Below are 19,759 nucleotides of genomic sequence, written 5' to 3'. Positions count from 1 at the left end.
ATCCTTGTGGAGATGGAGGACCAGTTACTAAAGAGTCCTTCTCCTCCAGCCTGTATCCTGCACCCTGGCTGCAGTGCAGGCAGGCTGGCTTTGGGCAGAGGCCAGCACCCTCCACTCCAGAACTGGCTCCCTGGAGCACCCTTGGTGCAGGGTGAGGGCCGGTGGGCTTCTGCTACAGGACCTGTTTGGCTGGTTCAGCTGCTGGGCCAGTTTGCAGAGTGTGCGCGAGAGCAGCAAACCATGCTCTTTAGGGTCAGCCGCCGACACGGGCACCCAGAACTGTCCAGCACATCTGCCGAGGCTGGGCATCCACAGGCAGCGAGTGCATGCTCAACCGCCTAGAGATGTGCACAGGGCAGGGGCGACGGCTGCAGCTAGCAGAGCATCCAAGCCACAGCACAGTCTATTTTCATGGTTTCCATACAGGGGGGCCACACAGGGGAGGGGTAGGGCTGAGGCTACGTCATGCCAAGTCAAAGGCGAGGGGGAATAAACATGGTCTGGATGTGGGTTAGGTGGGACTTCACCTGCAGGCTGGGGGCAGAAAGAAATGAGAGGGATGAGGGAGGATAGGGGGCCCGTGGGGGTGACCTGGTCAGGTGAGGGTGGGAGGATGCTGCTGGTGGAGCTGGTACTGGTGCGGCTGGTAGTGCTGCTGGGGGCGGGGGGGACTGGCTGGGGCTGGCAGCGCTGGTGCTGCTGCTGCTGCTGCCGGTGCCGGTGCCCGCGGACACCGCGGCGGCTGCTGGCGGCTGCCGGACTACGAGTCCCAGCGTGCCCGGCAGGGCCGGGGCCGCGGTGCGCAGCCGCTGCGCCGGGCACCCACCTGCCGCCGCCGGCGCTGAGCTCGGGGCGCGGAGGGGCGCGCAGGCGGCTGGCGGCGAGGGCCGGCCCCACGGCGGGGTAAGGCGGCGGGCCGGGGCCGGGCGGGCCGCCGGGGCATCGCCCGCGGGCCCCGGGCGGGCGGCGGCTCCGCGGGGCTCCGCTGGGCTCCGCGCACTGGGGTGCGGTGCGGTGCGGAGCGGGGCGGGGCGGGAGGCGCGGCGGGGCGGCGGCGGGCGGCGGAGCATCCCCGGCGCGGGGCGCGGGGCGCCGGCTGGCCCCGACCCCACCCCGGCGGCCGGGCAGGAAAGCCGCTGGAGATCACGCTCGGCGTGTGAAACCGGCGGGGCTCGCCCGGGCGGCCCCCAAATGTCCGAGGCTCCCGCGGTGCGCGGAGCGCCTTTCCCCTTTCTGCCTTTTTTTGGTTTTAATAGCGCGTTTTCCAAGGGAATGCGGCTATATTTATTTCGATGTGCTCGCATCCTTTATGTCAGGCGTTAAATGACAAAAAATAGATGAAGCAATTTAAGAAAACATGAAAATAAGGTATTTTTGTAAATGAAGATGAGCTGTCTCTCCTTAGAGATCTCATGCCTTTTGTATGTCAAAAATACAGCAGGACTGATGGAGGGCGGTTATGCTCTGCTGCCGTGGAGCAGGTCGGAATAAATGTACCAGTGACAGGTTGAGGAACAGGACGTGGGTTTAGTAACATTTAGTAACATTTCCGAGCTCTTGATGAGCAAAATGTGTCCTGAAAACCTGCACATTGGCATTAGATATCACACGTGCTCTATTTTGTCATCTTCTGATTACAAAATTATCGGGGTGGCCCTCTGCTAATTCAAGGGGTTTTGCTTTGATGGAAGCTTTGGGGGAGTTTCTTTTGCCAGAGTAAAAATCCACAGTTGATTAATGAGAAACGTGTAGAGAAATCTGAGGACTGTAACACCGAAAAATAAATGAAAACTGGTTAGATTCACGTGACCACCCCAAGCTTAGGAGTAACATAAACTTACGAAAAAACTTTGTAACATCATTAATGATGAAACAAATTCAGAAATGTATCAATATCAAATATCAATTTAAAATAACTGGAAGAACTGATAATATTTTTATACCATGAATGATACACTGTGTAGATCTATGCTTTTGAAAACAGAGGAAGTCTTCAGTAAGTTATTGCGTTGCACATTTGTAGTAAATAGGTGCAGTCTTTCCATTTCTTATTCTTCTTAAAGCTTTTATTTAACTGATTATTCTCAGAAATTGCCCTTGAACTTCCTCTGTTCTGCCCTCCCAGGAACATGTAATGGGAAAGAAACACCTGGGACCAACTGGCCTAATACTGCAGGCATCGCATCTTCTAATTCCTTGCAAGGGATACAATTATGAGAAAAATGAACTCAAACTCAGGGATGTATGGAGGTGTCTTACTGAATTATACCAATGATACTACAATATTTTCCATGTTATTCTGCTCCCATTTGCTATCTAATAGACTGTCTGCCTTTGCTGTGGTGCTGTATGCTATGCAGCTCTTAACTGGCTTCCACAATATATATATATTTCAATTTGTACCACTATGCAAAAAATGAAGAAAGTTATGTGAGTCATTTTAGTGACTTTGCCAACCTAAATTCCAGATGTATCTTTTCTCCCATTCATCTGGCTTGGTTGCATTTGCCTGAACTTAGCCAGTAGTCTCTCTCATCTTGACAATCTAAATGATTTTGTTCAAAATGGTGCACTTTGCTCTCTCGTTGCATAACTTTTTTCCTTCCCCAAATTATTATTATTTCCACTATTCTACAACTTCTGGCAAGCAACGTTTATGCATTTCTGCTGTTATTAATCTGCTCTAGGGTTTTTTGGTAGCATTCCTAAGTTATTGAATCTCATAGTCTGACGTCTTCCTGTGGCTGAGTATCCCTTTGACCAAGGCTGTGGTAGCTCTGCAGGGTTTTGCATTGAGAGGTGCCCGGCAGCACCCTGTAGCCATGCGTATTTGCACATGGTAGGTTAATACCGGGGTGAACGCATACATTCTGTTTACTGACCGTAACACACAAGTGTAGCAGTGGCTTCTGTTTAACAGTGGAGTTTGGTCATCATTACTTGGTGCCACAGAAATCTGTAAACTTATTTTTTGAATCCTTCTTTATTAGGATTATTTCAAGGAACAGCTGGGTCTGAAGGTCCAGCTGCCATTCTAAAATCAGGAAATCTGAGAACAGCAGTGACAAAAAGGCAGCACACCGTTTGCTAACTGTTGGCAGCACAGGTGGAACAATGCTTTTGTTAATATTACCCAGTGTCCTTTTTTCCTGTTGATGTTTCCAACATGTGAAAAACAAACACTAGAGTTGTCTTTTCCAGGGCTGATCTGATCTACTTTGTTGTAAAAATAAAAAGTCTATTTCCAGGTACAATTCTTTCTCCTATTTATTGTTTCAGCTATCAGGATGTGCACATCACAGATGGTTTCTGGCTTAAATGCAAAAACCATAGGTAGTTACAATGTCTCTGTACATTGTAAGGAGAAAAAACAGCTTAAGAAAGATGCAAAAAGAGGTGTTTTTAGAAGTCATCTAACAGTGATCATTATTAATGTTCATAGTTCTGCAATCAGTAGTATATGCTCTTAACCCAGCCTTTGGTTCTCTCTCTGCCGTGTTTTCACTTGGTATGTATTCATTTAAAAGATCCACTTAAATGAACAGAACGTCCATGGAAGAAGGGACCCATAGCCAAAGGCAAAGCTGTCCAACACTTGATACTTGGAACATGGTTCAATTCCTTGTCTTGCCACAGACTTTCCCTTTGACCTTGAACAAGGCATTTCTTTCCTCGGACAGGACAGTGAAGTGGTGAGGCTCTCGTGTGGTTGATGGTGTTTAGGGCACCACAACAGTCGGTTCCATGTAAACGTGATCGATCAATGAGGATGCCAGAACCTGGCCTTCCTGAGGATGCCTTTTTACAAAGCTGCAGATAATTCATACCCCAATGTATGCTTTGCTTTGTATTCATGGTAGATGTGCGGATGACAAGAACTACAATTCCTTACACAACACAAAATCTGAGAGACTGAACTGGATGAAAACACCATCTTGTAACGTGCATGATATAGGAACTGATTCATCCATGTTCATCTGGGGACCACAGCGCAAGGGGCTGCTGTGTCACAAGACTGGAAGCATGTATGCTCTGGGGCGGTGCTCACCAGGGGAGGTACGACCTCTTGTTCCAAGGTAAATCAGCACCTATCTGCTGCAGCATCGAACCTGCAGAGTCGATAACCTGGTTATCAAAAGAGGTTAAAATATCATCCGTGCCCTACTGAAAATAATGAGGCTGTTTTCTTCCAGTTGCTATCAAATGGGCACTTATACTGTCACTTACAACACTGATCAGCATCATTACTGATAGTCTCAATCAGTCAAGTTATTAAGTCTTATCTGAGGGACCATCAGTCAACCACCACTGGCACAGCTCAGCAGCAGGGTCTTTCTGTTCACGTCGGAGCTGAAGCTTACAGATGGCGAATTGTGTGTGGAGCTGCCATTTCGCAGTCCATTTTGTCTGTATAAAAAGATTCTGCTTTCCAGGATTTTCAGCCTAGCACTTCACACCACCCTCAGTTGCAGACAGTATCTATGTTATGTTTTTATTTTAGAAAAGCTAATTAACCTTGCATAGATTTTTAAATAATCACTTAAGTTCTAAAGATGGAAGAAACCTACCTCCCAGTTCCACAAAGTTATCACTTGCAATGAGCAGCAATAGAAGATGGTTGCTTCATTATTTTATAACTAAACTTTACCCCTCTAAAAGCAAGGGGGAGTCTCTCCCTGCAGGAGACAGACCAGACGGAGAGGTCTCTCTGGTCTTTTCCATTTCCTATACTTTACGCATCACTGAAGTGTCAGAGCACCATACACAATCCCACCGAGATCTGTAATGCTTAGGTTTGTTCTGTCATCCTTCTTCTGTAGGTAGGAATTGCGTGATTTAAAGGTTGCCTTTTTTAAGTAAAACTGACTTAAATCATCATATGATTACTGTATAATTAGTCATAATTTTTGTATGGAAACGAGTCTAGTGGTTATGATCTAAAAATATGATGATACTCAGAAGCAGGTTATAAATTCATCAGGCATTGTAAAGAAATCTACTTCCTTCCCAGGACTTAGTTTCATGTTTTGAATTGTTATGAATAATACCACTAGTGTTATTTTAGAAACAATCAGAAATTAATTATTATATAACTTTATTCTGCATCAGTGGGAGAAGCATTAATGTTTCATCTTTCTTTAACCGCCAGTGAAAAACCTTTCATGTTATCTGAATCAAAGGGAATACACCCCTTTATATCTTCTATAAATAACGGTACATTCATATGGATAATTTTGCAATATACATGATGATTATTTTCTTATAAAGGGCATGACTGAACTCCCATTAAAGTGAATTGATGCCTCGCATTTTATTTGCATAGGAGTTGTCAATCCCTCAGTAAAGAAGCCAACTGTAATGTAAACTGCAGAGTGGCATAAGCAGTACCAAGGTTCAGAAAGGCTCGTCCAATTATGAAGTGGAGTTTCTGATCACTGAATGATTTCTGATCCTAAATGTTCAGGCCTAGTCTAATATTAGAACAACATAGTTGTTAATTATTTACAAGTCTCTATATGGGACTAAACCTGTTGCTAGGAACAGAACGTGAAATAACCCTACATTAGCCCTGGAGAAAAACAGTGTTTTAAATATACAGGGATTTTTAGAGATTCTTTGCTACAGTATGACAAAAGATGGCAAACTGGGCTGGGAATAGAAGAGGTTTGGCCACGTCATTATTCGCCCAGAGCCAGCCCTGAGCTCAGTGCCATGTGCTGCTGAGAGCGCTCCCCACCAGACCCCGAGACACCCTCTCGAAGGACCCAGTTCTATAAATCCTTAAACAGGTTATTCGCTTTGATCCACCAAGTGATCATGCTGTGTCCTGGATGGAAAGGGTTAGAAAAGGTGACTAAACCGGAGCAGTTCAGTACTCCTTATGTCGTGAGTTCTTCAGAAGTTTTTTGAGGAAAACAGGCAGAAAAGTTGGGGGATTCTAGAAGACCAAATCGTTTTCTACAGATCTCTCTTTCATTTTCTACCTATGTGAGTTTCTTTCACATGTCTACTGTCTCAGGACCTGTAGCTAATACCATTTTCATCACACACACAAAAAAATCAGTTTCATAACGCTTCACTGTATGTTCCTCTCATACGTCTGTGCTGTGCTGGCCCTGATGCATCCTTTCTAGCTTTTCTGAGATTTCTGAACCTCCTAGTTCAAAACCAAGAAGCAATTTTGTACCACAAAACATGATCTCTGAGTATACATCTCCCTTATGTTCATGGTTAGAAAGTACATATTGGTCTTGCTTTTTAAGTATAAAATCAAAAAAGGAACCTTATTTATATGTCAAAAAATGGAATATTTCTAAATGTTTTTTTTTTTTTAAGTTTGAGCTTTCAACAGCCCAGCCTTATTTTTCATAGCAGTTCCTGGACAGCAGAGAGATCCCCTGTCTGGCATTGGCTTAAGTGTATTGGTGGGAGCACTCCATTGCCTGGACGGTGTGGGACAATCACCCTCCTACTGAGCATCTGCGTGTGTTGCATAAACACGGCTCTTAATTATAATGGCCCCAATCCTATTTATTTGGTCCAGTATCAATTTAACTTTGGATTTATTCCACCTGTTTCTTATTTCCATGTTTAGCTATTTAAGCCTGTTTAAAGAAAGGGAAGAATTTTTCCACATTTACAGATCAGTTTCACAGCTACTTTTCAAAACACAAATATCCATCACTGTGGATACGGAGATGGTTTAACATAGATCGCGCATCAGGATTTCCTTTCTAAACATGATTTGGAAAGGAAAAGTGAGAACAGTTTCTCAAATCTGATTATAAAAAAAGATCTTTTTTTCTATAAAAATGCAAAGGACTCCATTCAGCACATCTCTTTTTACATAATAAATGCACATTGCCATGCAGCTTCATTCTGAGCTTGTACACACTATCAAAAGCTAGAAATTCACATTATCTGTATCACAGTATTCTCATCTGTACAGGAACCCAGAGACATTATGGATTTTTAGGTATATAGCCTGTGTTTTAGACAGCATGAGTGACCTGATGTGCCTTTGTAGCGGCTGGTGCATAGAAGGTTCTATAGTTCAGGTTGTTCCAACACTTCTCAGGGGACCTCTCTGACATCTAACATTAATTCAGCAGAGGACTGATTCCATCTCAGAAAGAAGTATCTGTATCAGCAGTAGAAAATGATGACAGTATTATAGTATCAGCAGAAACTACAGCCTAGCTACTCTAGAAAACCCTTTCAATAGTGTATAAGGATTATAACCAAAAAGTACTTATGGAACACAGCAAAGTATAGAGGAGTTATAGCACAGCAGGTGTTGACTACATAGAGCAATAATGATTTTATGCAGGCTGGCTAATGACCCTTTTTGTCTTTGAAAACATATTTTGAATCCTGATGACGACAGGTATGGGTGAAAAAGCTGCCCCAAATAAAACAGAAGTATGTATGTCTTTCTTTAGAAGGAATCAAAGATAAAAATATAGCAATGGAGTCTTTGAAGCTCACTGTGAAATATATGTGGTCCACAAAGATTTAAAAGTAGCACGTGGTTAGCGGAAATCCTGCCTCCTAACAGTTCTGCACGGTCCTGATCTCACCTGTTGGGCACCTAACAGCATGCTTTGCTGTTTAACAGTGGGTATTTGAGCCCACGGTAAACTGTGATGCTCCGTATTGAAACTAAATGGAAAAAAACAAATGGGATTTGTGCTCCTCCATTCCTTACTCTCCTTGTTCACTCTTCCCAGTAACTTTGAAGAGAAACTCCATAGTCTTACCATGAGAGACTCCGCGGTCCCTCATTCTGCTTCCCTCAGTGTTCCTAATGTAGTGTAACGTTCAACGGTGTATTGCCTCTGCAATTAGATTGAACATCTCCTTTCTACTGTGTGACACCTGATCTGCTTTTGTATGCTCAAAACAACAGTAGCTAGGAGCTATTGGTTGGTTACGATTACATTTTTAACTGATTAAAGTTTGGAGTATGTTTGTTTCATACAGTAATCATAACAAAGGAAATCCAGTGGATATAATCTGTAAAAAGTATAGTATGTGCACACTCAGAAAAGTCAAACCACAGTAAGAAGCAGCACAGACAGCATATGGCCCTGTTTACATACACAAAATTAACAGTATGAAATCCAGTTAGGAAGGTGGAGATCATAATCATCACATTAGACAGCAACTTCCAGAGTATGTGAACTCAAGACGTCAGCATTTCCATCCCAGACTGAATGATGCTGAATTGTTAGATTTATCTCGTTCCCTTGGTTTCCGATAATGTGATTGTGGTGAAAAGTCAATAGAGAGCATAAAGCCGGAACATGAACGATAGGTGTTTCACTAGCCTGTACAGCAGGGTGCAAGCTCCAGAAAAGCTGTAGTACTTACAGGGATTGTGGATAAAGAAGTTCCCTAAGCAGTGTCTTTTGCTTTTGTTCAGCCACTGAAAAGTAAGATTCAGTTGTGAAAGGGAAAATATCAAGGGAATTTCTGTTGCAAATGAATGCATCCAAGAAAAGCGTGATTTCAAGCTCTTCCATGCACCGCTAATCTAACAAGGATTATCCAACATAGTACTTCATGCCGTGAGAGAAGTTAGACTGATACATCTTTAATATCTGGGTTTATATTTCTCTTTGGGTGTCCTTGCTGCACATAGTCAAATCTCTTACCTTCCTAATAATTAAAAGGAAACAGTTACAATTTTGAAAACTGTCACCTGTTGAGAAGTGTGTTGTGGCATGTCTTCGCTTCATGGCTAAGCGCTTGAGTAATTTGCAAAGAAATCAAAAACGACTGGTACACACAAATCATACTCTGCAGTAATTACCCATTAGCACCTGGATTTAACTTTGCAAACCTTTTCACAACAGCTATTACGTACATGGCCTTGCTGATACCAGTAAAACAATTCTTAGCTGTGTTCCCTGGGGGAATCCGTGCAACGCCGTACAACCAAGGCAGAGGTACTGGTACCAGGCATCCTGCACAACAGAAGTGCTGGACCTCAGCCAGGGAAACTGTTACGTACTCCTACCAGTTACTTTTCCAACAATATTTAATTAACCTAACCTTGAGATTACATTTCTGTCTTTTCCAGGGATGCAATTAAACTCTAATAAAATAACCATTTAAACTGTGAAACAGAGTTTTAAAAAGCTCTAATCCGCTCAAAGAAAGTTTTCAGCCCAGTTAATGACTGCTAGCTGAAATGTTACGTTTTTAATGAGTTTATCCAAAGAAACTTAGAGAAGGTGCCTGATGCCTTAGTACAAAAACTGTTGTACTGCAGCTGAATTTGTTTGTACAGTTTAAACAAATATGCTTATTACTTTTAAGTAAAATGCTTTCATTATTTAACAAGTAGTTTTAGTAACAAATGGTATCAATTAAACGTATGTAGAACTAGTGTTCTCCTTAAGCACCAAGTACACAAAAACATTAGCTCTTTTGGACTTTTTTTTTTTGCCAAAATATCTCTCACACTCATCACATATGATAGAATTTTGATAATATAAGAATTTTTCACAACTGCTGTAACTTTGTGACACATCAGATGCTGACTAACTTCCTAAAAGAAACTCACAATTTAAAGAACAGTTGAATTCTACCATGACATTTGGAATGGCTTGACAATGATGTCATGCTATGAAAACGAGGACAACAAATAGAGCAGTAATAAGGAAAAAAATGAGAGTGTATAGGGGAAATAATGCTTTTTCTTGGAATAGAATGTTTAAGTGTTTCAGGTCAAGGCTTATCATGCCTTGCAGTATTCATAGAATTCAAATTTGTAATTCTACTCATTATTCTCTTCCCTTTCTATAGGTTGCTGATAAATAGAAAAATGAGATAAGTTTTAATATTTAGTATTTTAATAGTGAAACTCTAGGTAAATGCAACATTTTAATTTGGATTTTGAATAAAAGAAAAATAAAGATCAGGCTTCCAGCTCATATGAAGAGTGACAGAACCCGCATGGATTTTGTTAGCTTACGACAAGTAAGGACCTGGTCAAAGGAAATCAGTTTGATACATAAGCCAGATGTAGGTGCCAGTTGGCTGGTTTCCATATCAACCATAACTTCGAAATTTGTGAATGCAAAAACTCAGCTGTAAAACTGCACAGCCAGCTGTGCCATTCGGAGAGCTCTGGTGCTGGTGTGGGAAGCTGGGCAGACGTGGGAGGGCCTGAAGCACAATTAAAGTCTCCAGCTAATGCTGTTTCTGATCAGACATTAATTCTCTTTCACTCCATCCATTTACAGGCAGATTCTGGCTCTAGAATTGGTTCTGGACAGGAAGAAAAAAGCAAGTAAAGACAGAGAGTCCTTCGTCATATGACAAATTATATGACAATGACTACTGGGGCCATGCAAATGACACTTTCTTGTTGAGATCATCTAACAAGGAACCACATTCAAGTTTTAAAACTTAAAGAGTTTGTGAAATACTAAGTCTATATTTTTTAATGACCGTGTTTTGAATGCCTGCAGGTGCCCCATGCAGCAGACTAATTTACAGCAAGAATTATTTTGATGATAAGCGCTATCATTTGTAGCCAAAAATTTTGAAATAAGACTACCAACCAGCATACTTTAAAGCTGCTTAGGTAACCAGAATGTACCAAAAAGCCAGCAAAGACAATGTGGGTAAGCTTTCAGCCATCCGCAAAGCTGGGATAAGATAGAATACCTCCAGGCATAACAGTTTGTTTCTTGTTTGTCAGTGTTGGACTGTTTTCTGTGACTCTACCACTTCCCTCTGCCGTTAGCCAAAAGAACAAGCAGATACCGCCATTTCTAAGCAAATGAAATAAAACAGATTTATCTCTATGGAAAAGGATAAGTTCCCAATGTTTTTTCTTGTCTATGTCTCAAAGCTTCTCTTTGCTGCTGCACCCATGAGGTTCCCAAGCGTACCGTACCCTGCCTTGCTATTCCTTGGCTACCGCTGCGCAGGCAGCCCCAGCGCTTCCCACACACCCTCTGCTGAGCCAGGACATCTCGCTGCTTTGTTGTCAGTAATAAAGTATAAATGTGACTCTCAGCATGCAGGCTCTTTAGGACTGTTCAGTTAAATGGAGATACTCATAATGATTTATTGTCAACAGTGAGCGAAGCTGCAAGAAGCTCAGAACTCCTGGATGGTTGAAATCTTGAAGAGCAGCATCAGTCAAGCAGCTCAGCAGGAGCCATGTCTCTGCCCTTCCGAAAAGAGTTGGAGAAATACAAGAATATCAATGAAGATGAAATACTCAGCAAACTCTCAGAGGATGAACTGAAACAGCTAGAGCATGTTCTTGATGACCTGGATCCTGAGGTTAGTAATGGGGACCAGGGAGGGTCACAGTTCAGCAGCTGTCTATTATAAATGCCACATATGGCACCTTTTTTTATTTGTGTTCTGTTACAGTAGAGGCAGTGTACCCTAAAGGATGAGCAGCTCAGCTAGGCACATTTTGGTTTTATTCCTGCTGTGATGTGCTACTTGCTTTTGTACAAGTGTGCCCTTTCTCTATCCCGTGTCTATTTAGGCATGAGCTTGTCTGCAGTCTAAATCTTTAATCATGTTTGTACACTGCAGCATGATGAGAAGCTTTTTATGGCTGCTATTTCTGAGCACAGCAATAAACAAACAAACATAAGTTTGTGAAGATCGGATCTTTTGAACTTCTGAAATCTGTCGACTATGTCATTCAGCACAGATATTTTTAGCTGAAGAGAATATATTTAGGCATGATTAAGAAAAATAAGATTCAGCTACACAACTGTCATTTTCTAGAGAGCAAGGATAATTTGGATACTTGAAGACACTCTCACAAAGAATTTAAAGATCTCTGGCCTGGGAACCACTCAGTCCTACAATAATGAGGCTACAGTCACAAGCATGCTGGTCAGGAATTCTGACTGTACCTACCCCAATGCCTTCCAAACTGATGTAGGAGTTTGAAAACTGGCAGGTAAACTGGCAGATAAAATCCATTCACTCTGGAGACAAAATAAATTTGAAAAAACACAACAGATTTATAGCTTCTAGTTCTATAGCACAAATTTACCTGGAAATAAAGGGTGGGCTTTACTGTTCTCTCCCTCCATGTTGCCACTTCCCTCACTACACCACTTCTACAGTGCATTTTCTGGTATTTTCAAGTATCTGGCATCTCAAATGGAGATACAGAACATTCAACAACAACAACAAAAAAAAGCCATGGTGCATTTGTTGTCAAGCTACATATGTGCAGTAAACTTGTAGCACTCTGGGCACATTTGTGCACGCACAGGTAAAATGTCTAGTGACTTAGTTCACTGGACGTGCTCAGGATTCACTGGATATTTGCCATGGGTCGGATTTACTGTGCATGTTCTGGCCAACGATGAAGTGTTTCTGCAGTACTCTGGGGCATCTTCGACGTGTTGGCTTTACTGCAGATGCACTGCCAAGTCCATGTACCTGCACTCCTTTCTGGGATTTCCTGGACTGAAATGTGGGAGCCTTATACATCTTCCTATGTCATGGGATGCAGCTGCAATCACATGGTCACACAGCTACATGTTTAAAGTGGGGCTTCATCTGCTTGCTTCCTGCGTACTCTAAATAGCTGAAGTCCACATAATTCACCGATTACTTCCTGTGCGTGTCATTCATTTCTGAAGTCCAAGAGACATCTGCATTAGAATGAAAGGAATTTGTGAAAAAATGAAAAGAGAGAGAGAAAAATGGGGAGGAAAAAGAGTAAATGAAAGAAGAAAATGTATAGAAAACTTATCCTGGTCTATTTGCCTGGACTGCAAACTCTGTGGTTATAATAGGGCTCTGATCTTGCTCAGTTCTTTGGTGCTGTAATTGTAAATACGGTTAATAAAAATATTAATAGGTGATACAACCAAGAAGCCTGGAAGATACACTGGGTTTAGTGGTTACATTCAGGTAATGTCTGTTATTGCTGTCACCAAAGAGCATTATGTGAAGTAACATGCAAAGACTGGTTTCACTTAAAAAACAACAACATTGAAATGAAATTTGCTTCATCTCCTTTACGTGCCTCCCTCTCTTCCACAGAACGCCTTGCTTCCAGCAGGATTTCGGCAAAAGGACCAGACCACTAAACCTGCCACAGGCCCTTTCGACAGAGAACGCCTGCTCTCGTACTTGGAGAAGCAAGCGCTTGAGCACAAAGACAGAGAAGACTTTGTACCATTTACAGGGGAAAAGAAAGGTACCGTCCGTCTTCGTGTCAGTGAGAGTGGTGGACTGCCTAGCGCAGGCACCCGCCGCTGCCTGGCCTTGCGGTGGAACACGCTGGGACAAAAGAGGTGGAGGCCGTTACTGTGCAGGGTGAAGCTCAGGAGTCAGATCCAGAGCTGTTGTAGCAGGAGATGAAGTGGGGGTTTTATCTGCCTTGTAGTGGTCTTGCTACTCTGGAGTTATAATTGCATGGTTAACGGGCCCGTTGGTGGGCGTGGGAACACGCGAACGCCAGTCCAGCGAAGGGCTCCACCAGCAGCTCCCAGATCAGCAGATGCCTCTATCTGCAGTCAAGAATGGACAAAGGTGGCCTCGCTAACCTCACTGGGGCTATTCCCACGTTAAGCGTTAGGCCCATGCAAGGGTACTGCAGCGGGGGAGGTGTTCAGAGGAAACGTATTAAATGCCTTTCTAAGGAAGTATTGCCTATAACTGCTGTAAGTAATAGCTTAGGGAATACACTTACAAAGAATAAGTATTTTTCCACTTGTTTACTAGCACATCTGGCAATGCTATTCATGCAGACAGTTTCTCTGCTTGCCTTTGTCCTACAGCTACAGGAAAAAAAGGGAAAAACAGGAAAACCTAATTCTAATCATTCAAACATTGGTAGGATAACCTTAGGGCAGGAACGGTCATATTTTTAAGTGAGCAATATTCTTTTAGCACCATTATCTCCTTTTCCTCATTTAGATACAGTGGATAAAAATGCCTCCCTCAGGCCACCTTTTCATTCAAGAAGGAACTTACTATGTCTGGGTCCATTTTTGACCATCTGATGAATTTGTCGTTATTTCAATAGGACCTGCTTAAGGGAAAGCAGATATTTCAAGAAAGTCACGTGCAACATTTTTTACTTTATGCATCATTATCAAAGTTATAAAATGTTATTTGCAGGCCAAGAGTTGTTACTGTCATTACATTGTGTTCTCATTCTTTGAAACAATGGTTTTAGACAAACGACACTTTTCAGCTCAATCTGATTGATGCGTTATTTTATCATGCAGCATATTCTTTAACCTACTTTTTCCTCCGTCATATCTTGCGCCCCGTGCTATTCACAGGGTTGATGCTGAGCCCACTGACATGCAGTGACACTGCAGTGATCCTGCCGGTAGCAGGAGTGATCAAGCATATACTATACAGAAAACTGTTTATTGTCTTATGGATTTATTATCAATTGTTTCCCTTTTCCTGCCTCCTACACACCGCGGTGTTACCAGTACATGTGACTGCTTGCAGGTCTCTGCATATTTATACCAACAACTTCAGTCAGGTCTCACCTGACTGATATTTACTGACTTAGGGCTGAGACTTTGCATTTTGCACCATAGTCATGCTTGAGATCTCCAAACAAGCCTGAAACATAAGTACACAAAAAACCAGCAGTGCATGGAATTGCAGATACCCATAGGACTGGCACTTGATCTGTACAAAACGAATCCCTGTATTGTCCGTGACAGCGTTATTGTACACACTGGCCTGTTTATTCTATTGCAGTTTTCTTTTGATGAGGCTAATGCAGTATTATTCCTACATTTGCTTCCAGATGCCCTCAAAGTGCTTATTAGTGCTGCTTATTAATTCCTGGTGTCTCTGGTGTGAAAATACCACTGCTTTACAAACACAAATAACCACACATGTCACTTTTCCCTCAGCACAGAGTGAATTCAGCCATGCTAGCATTTAAAGCTATTCTTATTTTGTTTTTTGATTCACTGTGATCGTTTACTTAAAAATTACAATTTTAAGAATTATCACAATTACAAGGTTATGACAGCATTTTAGGCTAAGAGAATTATTCCCTTAATTTCTCCTGTTCCTTGTACAACACCAGTTCCTGACAAAATCTTCAGTATCGGCTTTAGCAGATTAAGTCAAATGAAAACAACCAGGTTCTGTGATTTCTGCAGTCATTTTACAATTATAATGTAAACACAAAGAATTCTACTGAATTTTCTTTGAAGTCAAAGGCCAAATACCATGAAAATACCCTTTGTTTCTTTGTTAATATTAGAAATAACTGAATTAATCTGAGATCTGGACACCTGATGAGGTCTAGTACCTTGACAATTGAGCAGTGGATGAACAGCACAGTGTCATTTTTGTGCTGCTTTAAGGGAACTGGCTTTAGGAAGGAATCTGTTTATTTTGAGCTTGATGCTGTATTGGTACTTCCATCTCTCTTCTGCCCCCGACTTGGCAGGAGACGTCCTACGAAAGACGACCAGACTTCAAGCACTGGGCTCCTCTGTCTCCTTTCCTTGTTCTCTTTTCCCCTTGCGCCGCACTGCAAAGACTTCATGCAGAATCTGAGCCTTATAAAACATATGACTGAGGTGTCCATCTGCCAAATGTACTGAAATCTTCCTATGTATGATAAATCTGCTCATTGGGTGAATCTGGTGAAACATGATCAATGTCACATACAGGCCATGTGTGGCTGGCTCTGGATCTTAGAATCCATGCTTGTAACTGCGGCATTACTTATTTTGACAAACTTGATTGAAGAGACAATAACAGAATGACTGTATTAAAGTATTAATGACTTGATTTTCATTTATACTAAGATATTTTCTGTGCAAGGAAATAAAGCAATCCTGCAAAGACATTTCCAAGATACGATACTACATGCTAGATTTAAAGTAACTTTAATTAGAGAATAATTAGTATTCTTCCAAAGCTTAGTAATTAGCTCAGGATAAATAATTCACATTTCTAAAATGTGTCCTCAAAAGAAACTAAAGAAGAATATCTCTTGAGGAAAAGCTTACTCTTCACTTTCTGCATGTTGATGGTCTCTAAGGTATATTTACAGATCGGTAAATATTTACATGATTATATTATATAGATGCCTGTTAAAAGATTTCTTTACATTATAGCAGCACTATAATGTAGCCATATTGTAAATAATCCCCAATTAATTTTACACTAATTCTGCTAGATAAAAATTAAGTCTGAGGCAGCTCCAAAATGCAACCAGTTGTGTATAATTAGAAGTGGGAGGTGTTGATGTCAATGTACCATTTGGCACTATTTACCTCCTGAGAATATTTGTGTGTCGGTAGGATTAGAATATGTCAAGTGTTGTTTAGGCTTTTGTCACTTTTTTGTACTTTGATATTTTTCTGCCACTGGGAAAGCATTTATTTTTTCAAATTTAGGAAGTGGGATGCTTCTACCAGATGTTAAGTGACATTTCTACCCGTTCCTATGTTTATTATGCAAAGCTGATACTGACTTGAAAATTCAGTAATGAGCCGGAAAGAAGGTAGCATTTAAAATATCCTCCTTCCAGCATAGTCTGTGATACATCATTATTCTTTATCTAGCGTCTCTGCCTCTCTTTTTTTTGTGTTAATGTTTTATTGGAGAGTTCTTGACCAAAAAACAATATCAAACAGCTGCTGAAGGACAAAATTCAGTTGCCTGTGATGGCCTCTATATGCTGAACACAACCATCAGGTTTTGATTGCGCTAGAAAACAAGCCAAAACAAATTCCAGAGCTGGCGAGGATATTCCGAGTGGTTAAAACAAAGGAAGTGTTAAATATGAGCTCAAGGTGAGGGGCTGGTGGTGCAGGGAATTGCCTTGGTTTTGATTGTAATCGTGGTTTTGAGAGGTTGGAAATGTTTGGCAAAACCAATCAAACGTATGGCACGCATTAGGGTTGTAGCCCTCTGCCATAGTTCAGCTTGTTAATGTACTGCATTAATTGCTGCACAAAAAGAAGGTTTTAAGCCTATATGGGATAGCTCTCAAATTTCAATGAAAACCCAAGTTTTGTGCTGAACCTGGGTCAGCACGGTCACAGCCTGACAGGTGCACACCCCAACTGGCCACCAAGCAATTTTTTCGGAGGGCTTTCCCCCTCACCCTCCCTAACAGGAGTCAGGGCGGGTACTTCGCTTGAATGTTTGCTCCCCTTGCAGTATGCAAACGATCTGGTGGCTTTCAGGAACTATTGTGCAACACAGCTGTTAATCAGCCATTCCCACAAACAGGATTCGTTATTAATGAGCAATGGAGGTACAGGGAATTAGGGCTGATAATTGTAGCCATAGTGATTGGCAGTTTGTAAGTGTTTATTTTATGTATTTTTGGATTAGTTCCTACTTAGGATAGATATTCAAGAAATCCTTACACAGAACCTGATGAACTAACACATATAGCTAGAACAGCCAGTTATCACACTTAGATCACTGTGAAGCCTTTTCTGTATCGTTTTCAAGTTCGTGAAAGGTCCAGGAATAAAAAGAAAAGGTGGGAGAAAGTAAGGAGCAGTGCAGGCACAAAATACTAAAGAGCAGTGTCAATGCTGCATGTTTTCTCTTCCTGAATGCAGTATGTACACCTGATCTCAGTTAAGATCCCAGTACTACTGTAATACAAACATAAACTATTAACAACATTTCTGTTTCTGCTTTGTTGCAGTGGATCTCTTAACTGCATGACACTAATGAAACATAATTGAAAAAAGTTCAGTTGTTGTGAAATATCATTAAATATGAAAAGTTGGCCATGCCATTTTTAATTGCTATAAGGACTGCTGTTTCAACCCTTCACCACTATCCCTGTTTTCTACAAGGTCTTCTGTTCCTTGCCAAACCATTTCATTTTGGATCCAATCCAGTTCTCATCAAAGTCATGGAAAAACTCCAGTGGATTGGGCTATTATTATTTGTGGCTGGAAAGGGAAGGGGAACACGCTTGTATGTGATTAAATGCTAACGTTTTTAGCCAACTGATAAAAGGGAAAAGGAAGAAAATAGGGATGATTAAACCAGAGAACTTTTGGCCAAACGCCTGTTTTCAGTTGCTGTGGCAGAGACCATCTATCTTGCATGTTGTGCCGTGCCAAGCAGAGTATCAATACGCAGCATTAGTAATAATGACAGTCATTTTCAGAAGGTCGAAGTATTAGAGTAGATGCAAATGAGTTCCAATTCCAGTTTCTCTAACAGACTCTATATAAAAAAGTTAGGGTTTATTTTAGGGACACGGTATCTTTCTTGGATTGACAAAGGCAGTCTTTTCACCCCAAACGCTGAAATGGTTTGTTTAAATTTTTGCCACCTTCTTCCTGTTCTTCAAGACTTAAATTTAGAACCCATGTTTGTCTCTTAAAGCATTGAAAGTGCTGCAGTTGCTGACAGTAATGCCTCTAGCCAGTGCCTTTCACTGCTTGCTTTTGTAAGACCCTGTTTTAGTTGCTCATGACTTTGCCAAACTCACACAGTTCACACTGAAATTTCCCATGCTGAGAGTCTGCCTCGGGCTGAATTTTTGGAAAGTGTCAGCAAAAAGGACTCAGCTGTTTTCCAAGAACAAGATTAGGAGAAAACACATTGTTTTAGCCATCTAAAGTAAATATTTCCAGCTGTTTTTTTATGAGCTGCAGTGCCTCCATGCTTTGAAGAGGGGACTTGAAATGTATGCCCTTTGCAATCCCCAGGGAAATACGCTTGAATTTGGCCTCTGCAAAATATTGAACTTTCTTGTACATCCAGTTTGTTATAGTGTTCTCCAAATATTCCCCCTGCAGTGAGCATCAGTCATGTCCTCAGAGCTTCTGCCTGCATGTGCCGACAGCACAGCAGCGCCCGGGAGACCTGGCGTGGCCGGCTGGAGGGTGCGTGGGTGTGCTGGGTGCTCTTTGAAATTGCTCATCTGAGAGGCCACCGTCACACCAGAACCACGGCAGGGAGACTCCCTCCTGCTCTGACAGCGTTCCCCTCACTTTGTAAGGGCACTGTAAAGGAGAAACAAGGGTAAACAGGCAGCAGAGAGGCTAGCGCAGAGAGGTGGAGGGATTAGTTTTCGAGGGGCTGTATGAATATGTTCAGGATGAAGGACTAGATGTGGCAGCTCTGGGGAAAGGAGCTGTAGTAGAAGAGAGCAATGGTAAGGAAGACAGGGCAGAGGGAAAGGAGGTGGTGGGAAGGGTCAGGATGCAAAGATGAGCAAGACCAGGAGACACAGGGCATGGGGAAGGCACGGGGGGCAATGAGGAAAGCAACAGAGGAGAAGGATATGCGAGATGGGAGAAAAGAGGCCAGAGACGAACATAACTAGTGTGGCATCTAGCTTTGCCCAAGTTTCAAGGTTCTTTGATGTCCCTGAGGACCTGAAGGCCAGCAGCACAGCCTGACTCCCTTCCTCCTCTGCTGCCATTCCTCATCTGCTACTGTTGGTGAAGCAGGTTAATCCAGGTGGTAATCCAGAGTACTGCTGTAGGACTGCAGGGATCCTAACTGTTGGGATAATCCATGTGAGGGTCTGATGAAATTTTGGGCTTCCTTCTGTTTTAAAGATTATAGGTTGGCTTTTGTTTATTATTATTTGAGAAAGTATATTTTCAGAAGAATTCTTTAAAGGGTATCGCTAAAGTGGCAGAATACAGCATGCTGATCAAAGTTAAAATGCTGCTGCAATTTAACTTCGCTCTTTGTGTATATGCACAATAGCTATAATAACTTTGGAAAGCTTAACTTTGCAATCTTCCTATTCCATTATCATAATTTT

At 42.0% G+C, this 19,759-nt stretch overlaps 1 protein-coding gene across 1 annotated transcript in view; it reads left to right on the top strand.

Annotated features, from left to right (window-relative positions):
- The first annotated feature begins 789 nt into the window (after window positions 1–789).
- Window positions 790–19,759, top strand: part of LOC142086456 (tropomodulin-2) — a 36,477-nt gene continuing 17,507 nt past the window's right edge. Inside the window, exons 1-3 of the mRNA XM_075159519.1 lie at window positions 790–903; window positions 11,099–11,307; window positions 13,048–13,204. Coding sequence (XP_075015620.1) covers window positions 11,182–11,307; window positions 13,048–13,204 — 283 coding nt within the window. The 5' untranslated portion in view covers window positions 790–903; window positions 11,099–11,181. The remainder of the gene's footprint in view (window positions 904–11,098; window positions 11,308–13,047; window positions 13,205–19,759) is intronic.

The sequence above is a fragment of the Calonectris borealis genome, chromosome 11, assembly GCF_964195595.1.
Source record: "Calonectris borealis chromosome 11, bCalBor7.hap1.2, whole genome shotgun sequence".
Taxonomy (NCBI): Eukaryota; Metazoa; Chordata; class Aves; order Procellariiformes; family Procellariidae; genus Calonectris; species Calonectris borealis.
Note: the sequence above shows the minus strand (reverse complement) of the source record. Positions and strands in the feature narration are given on the sequence as shown.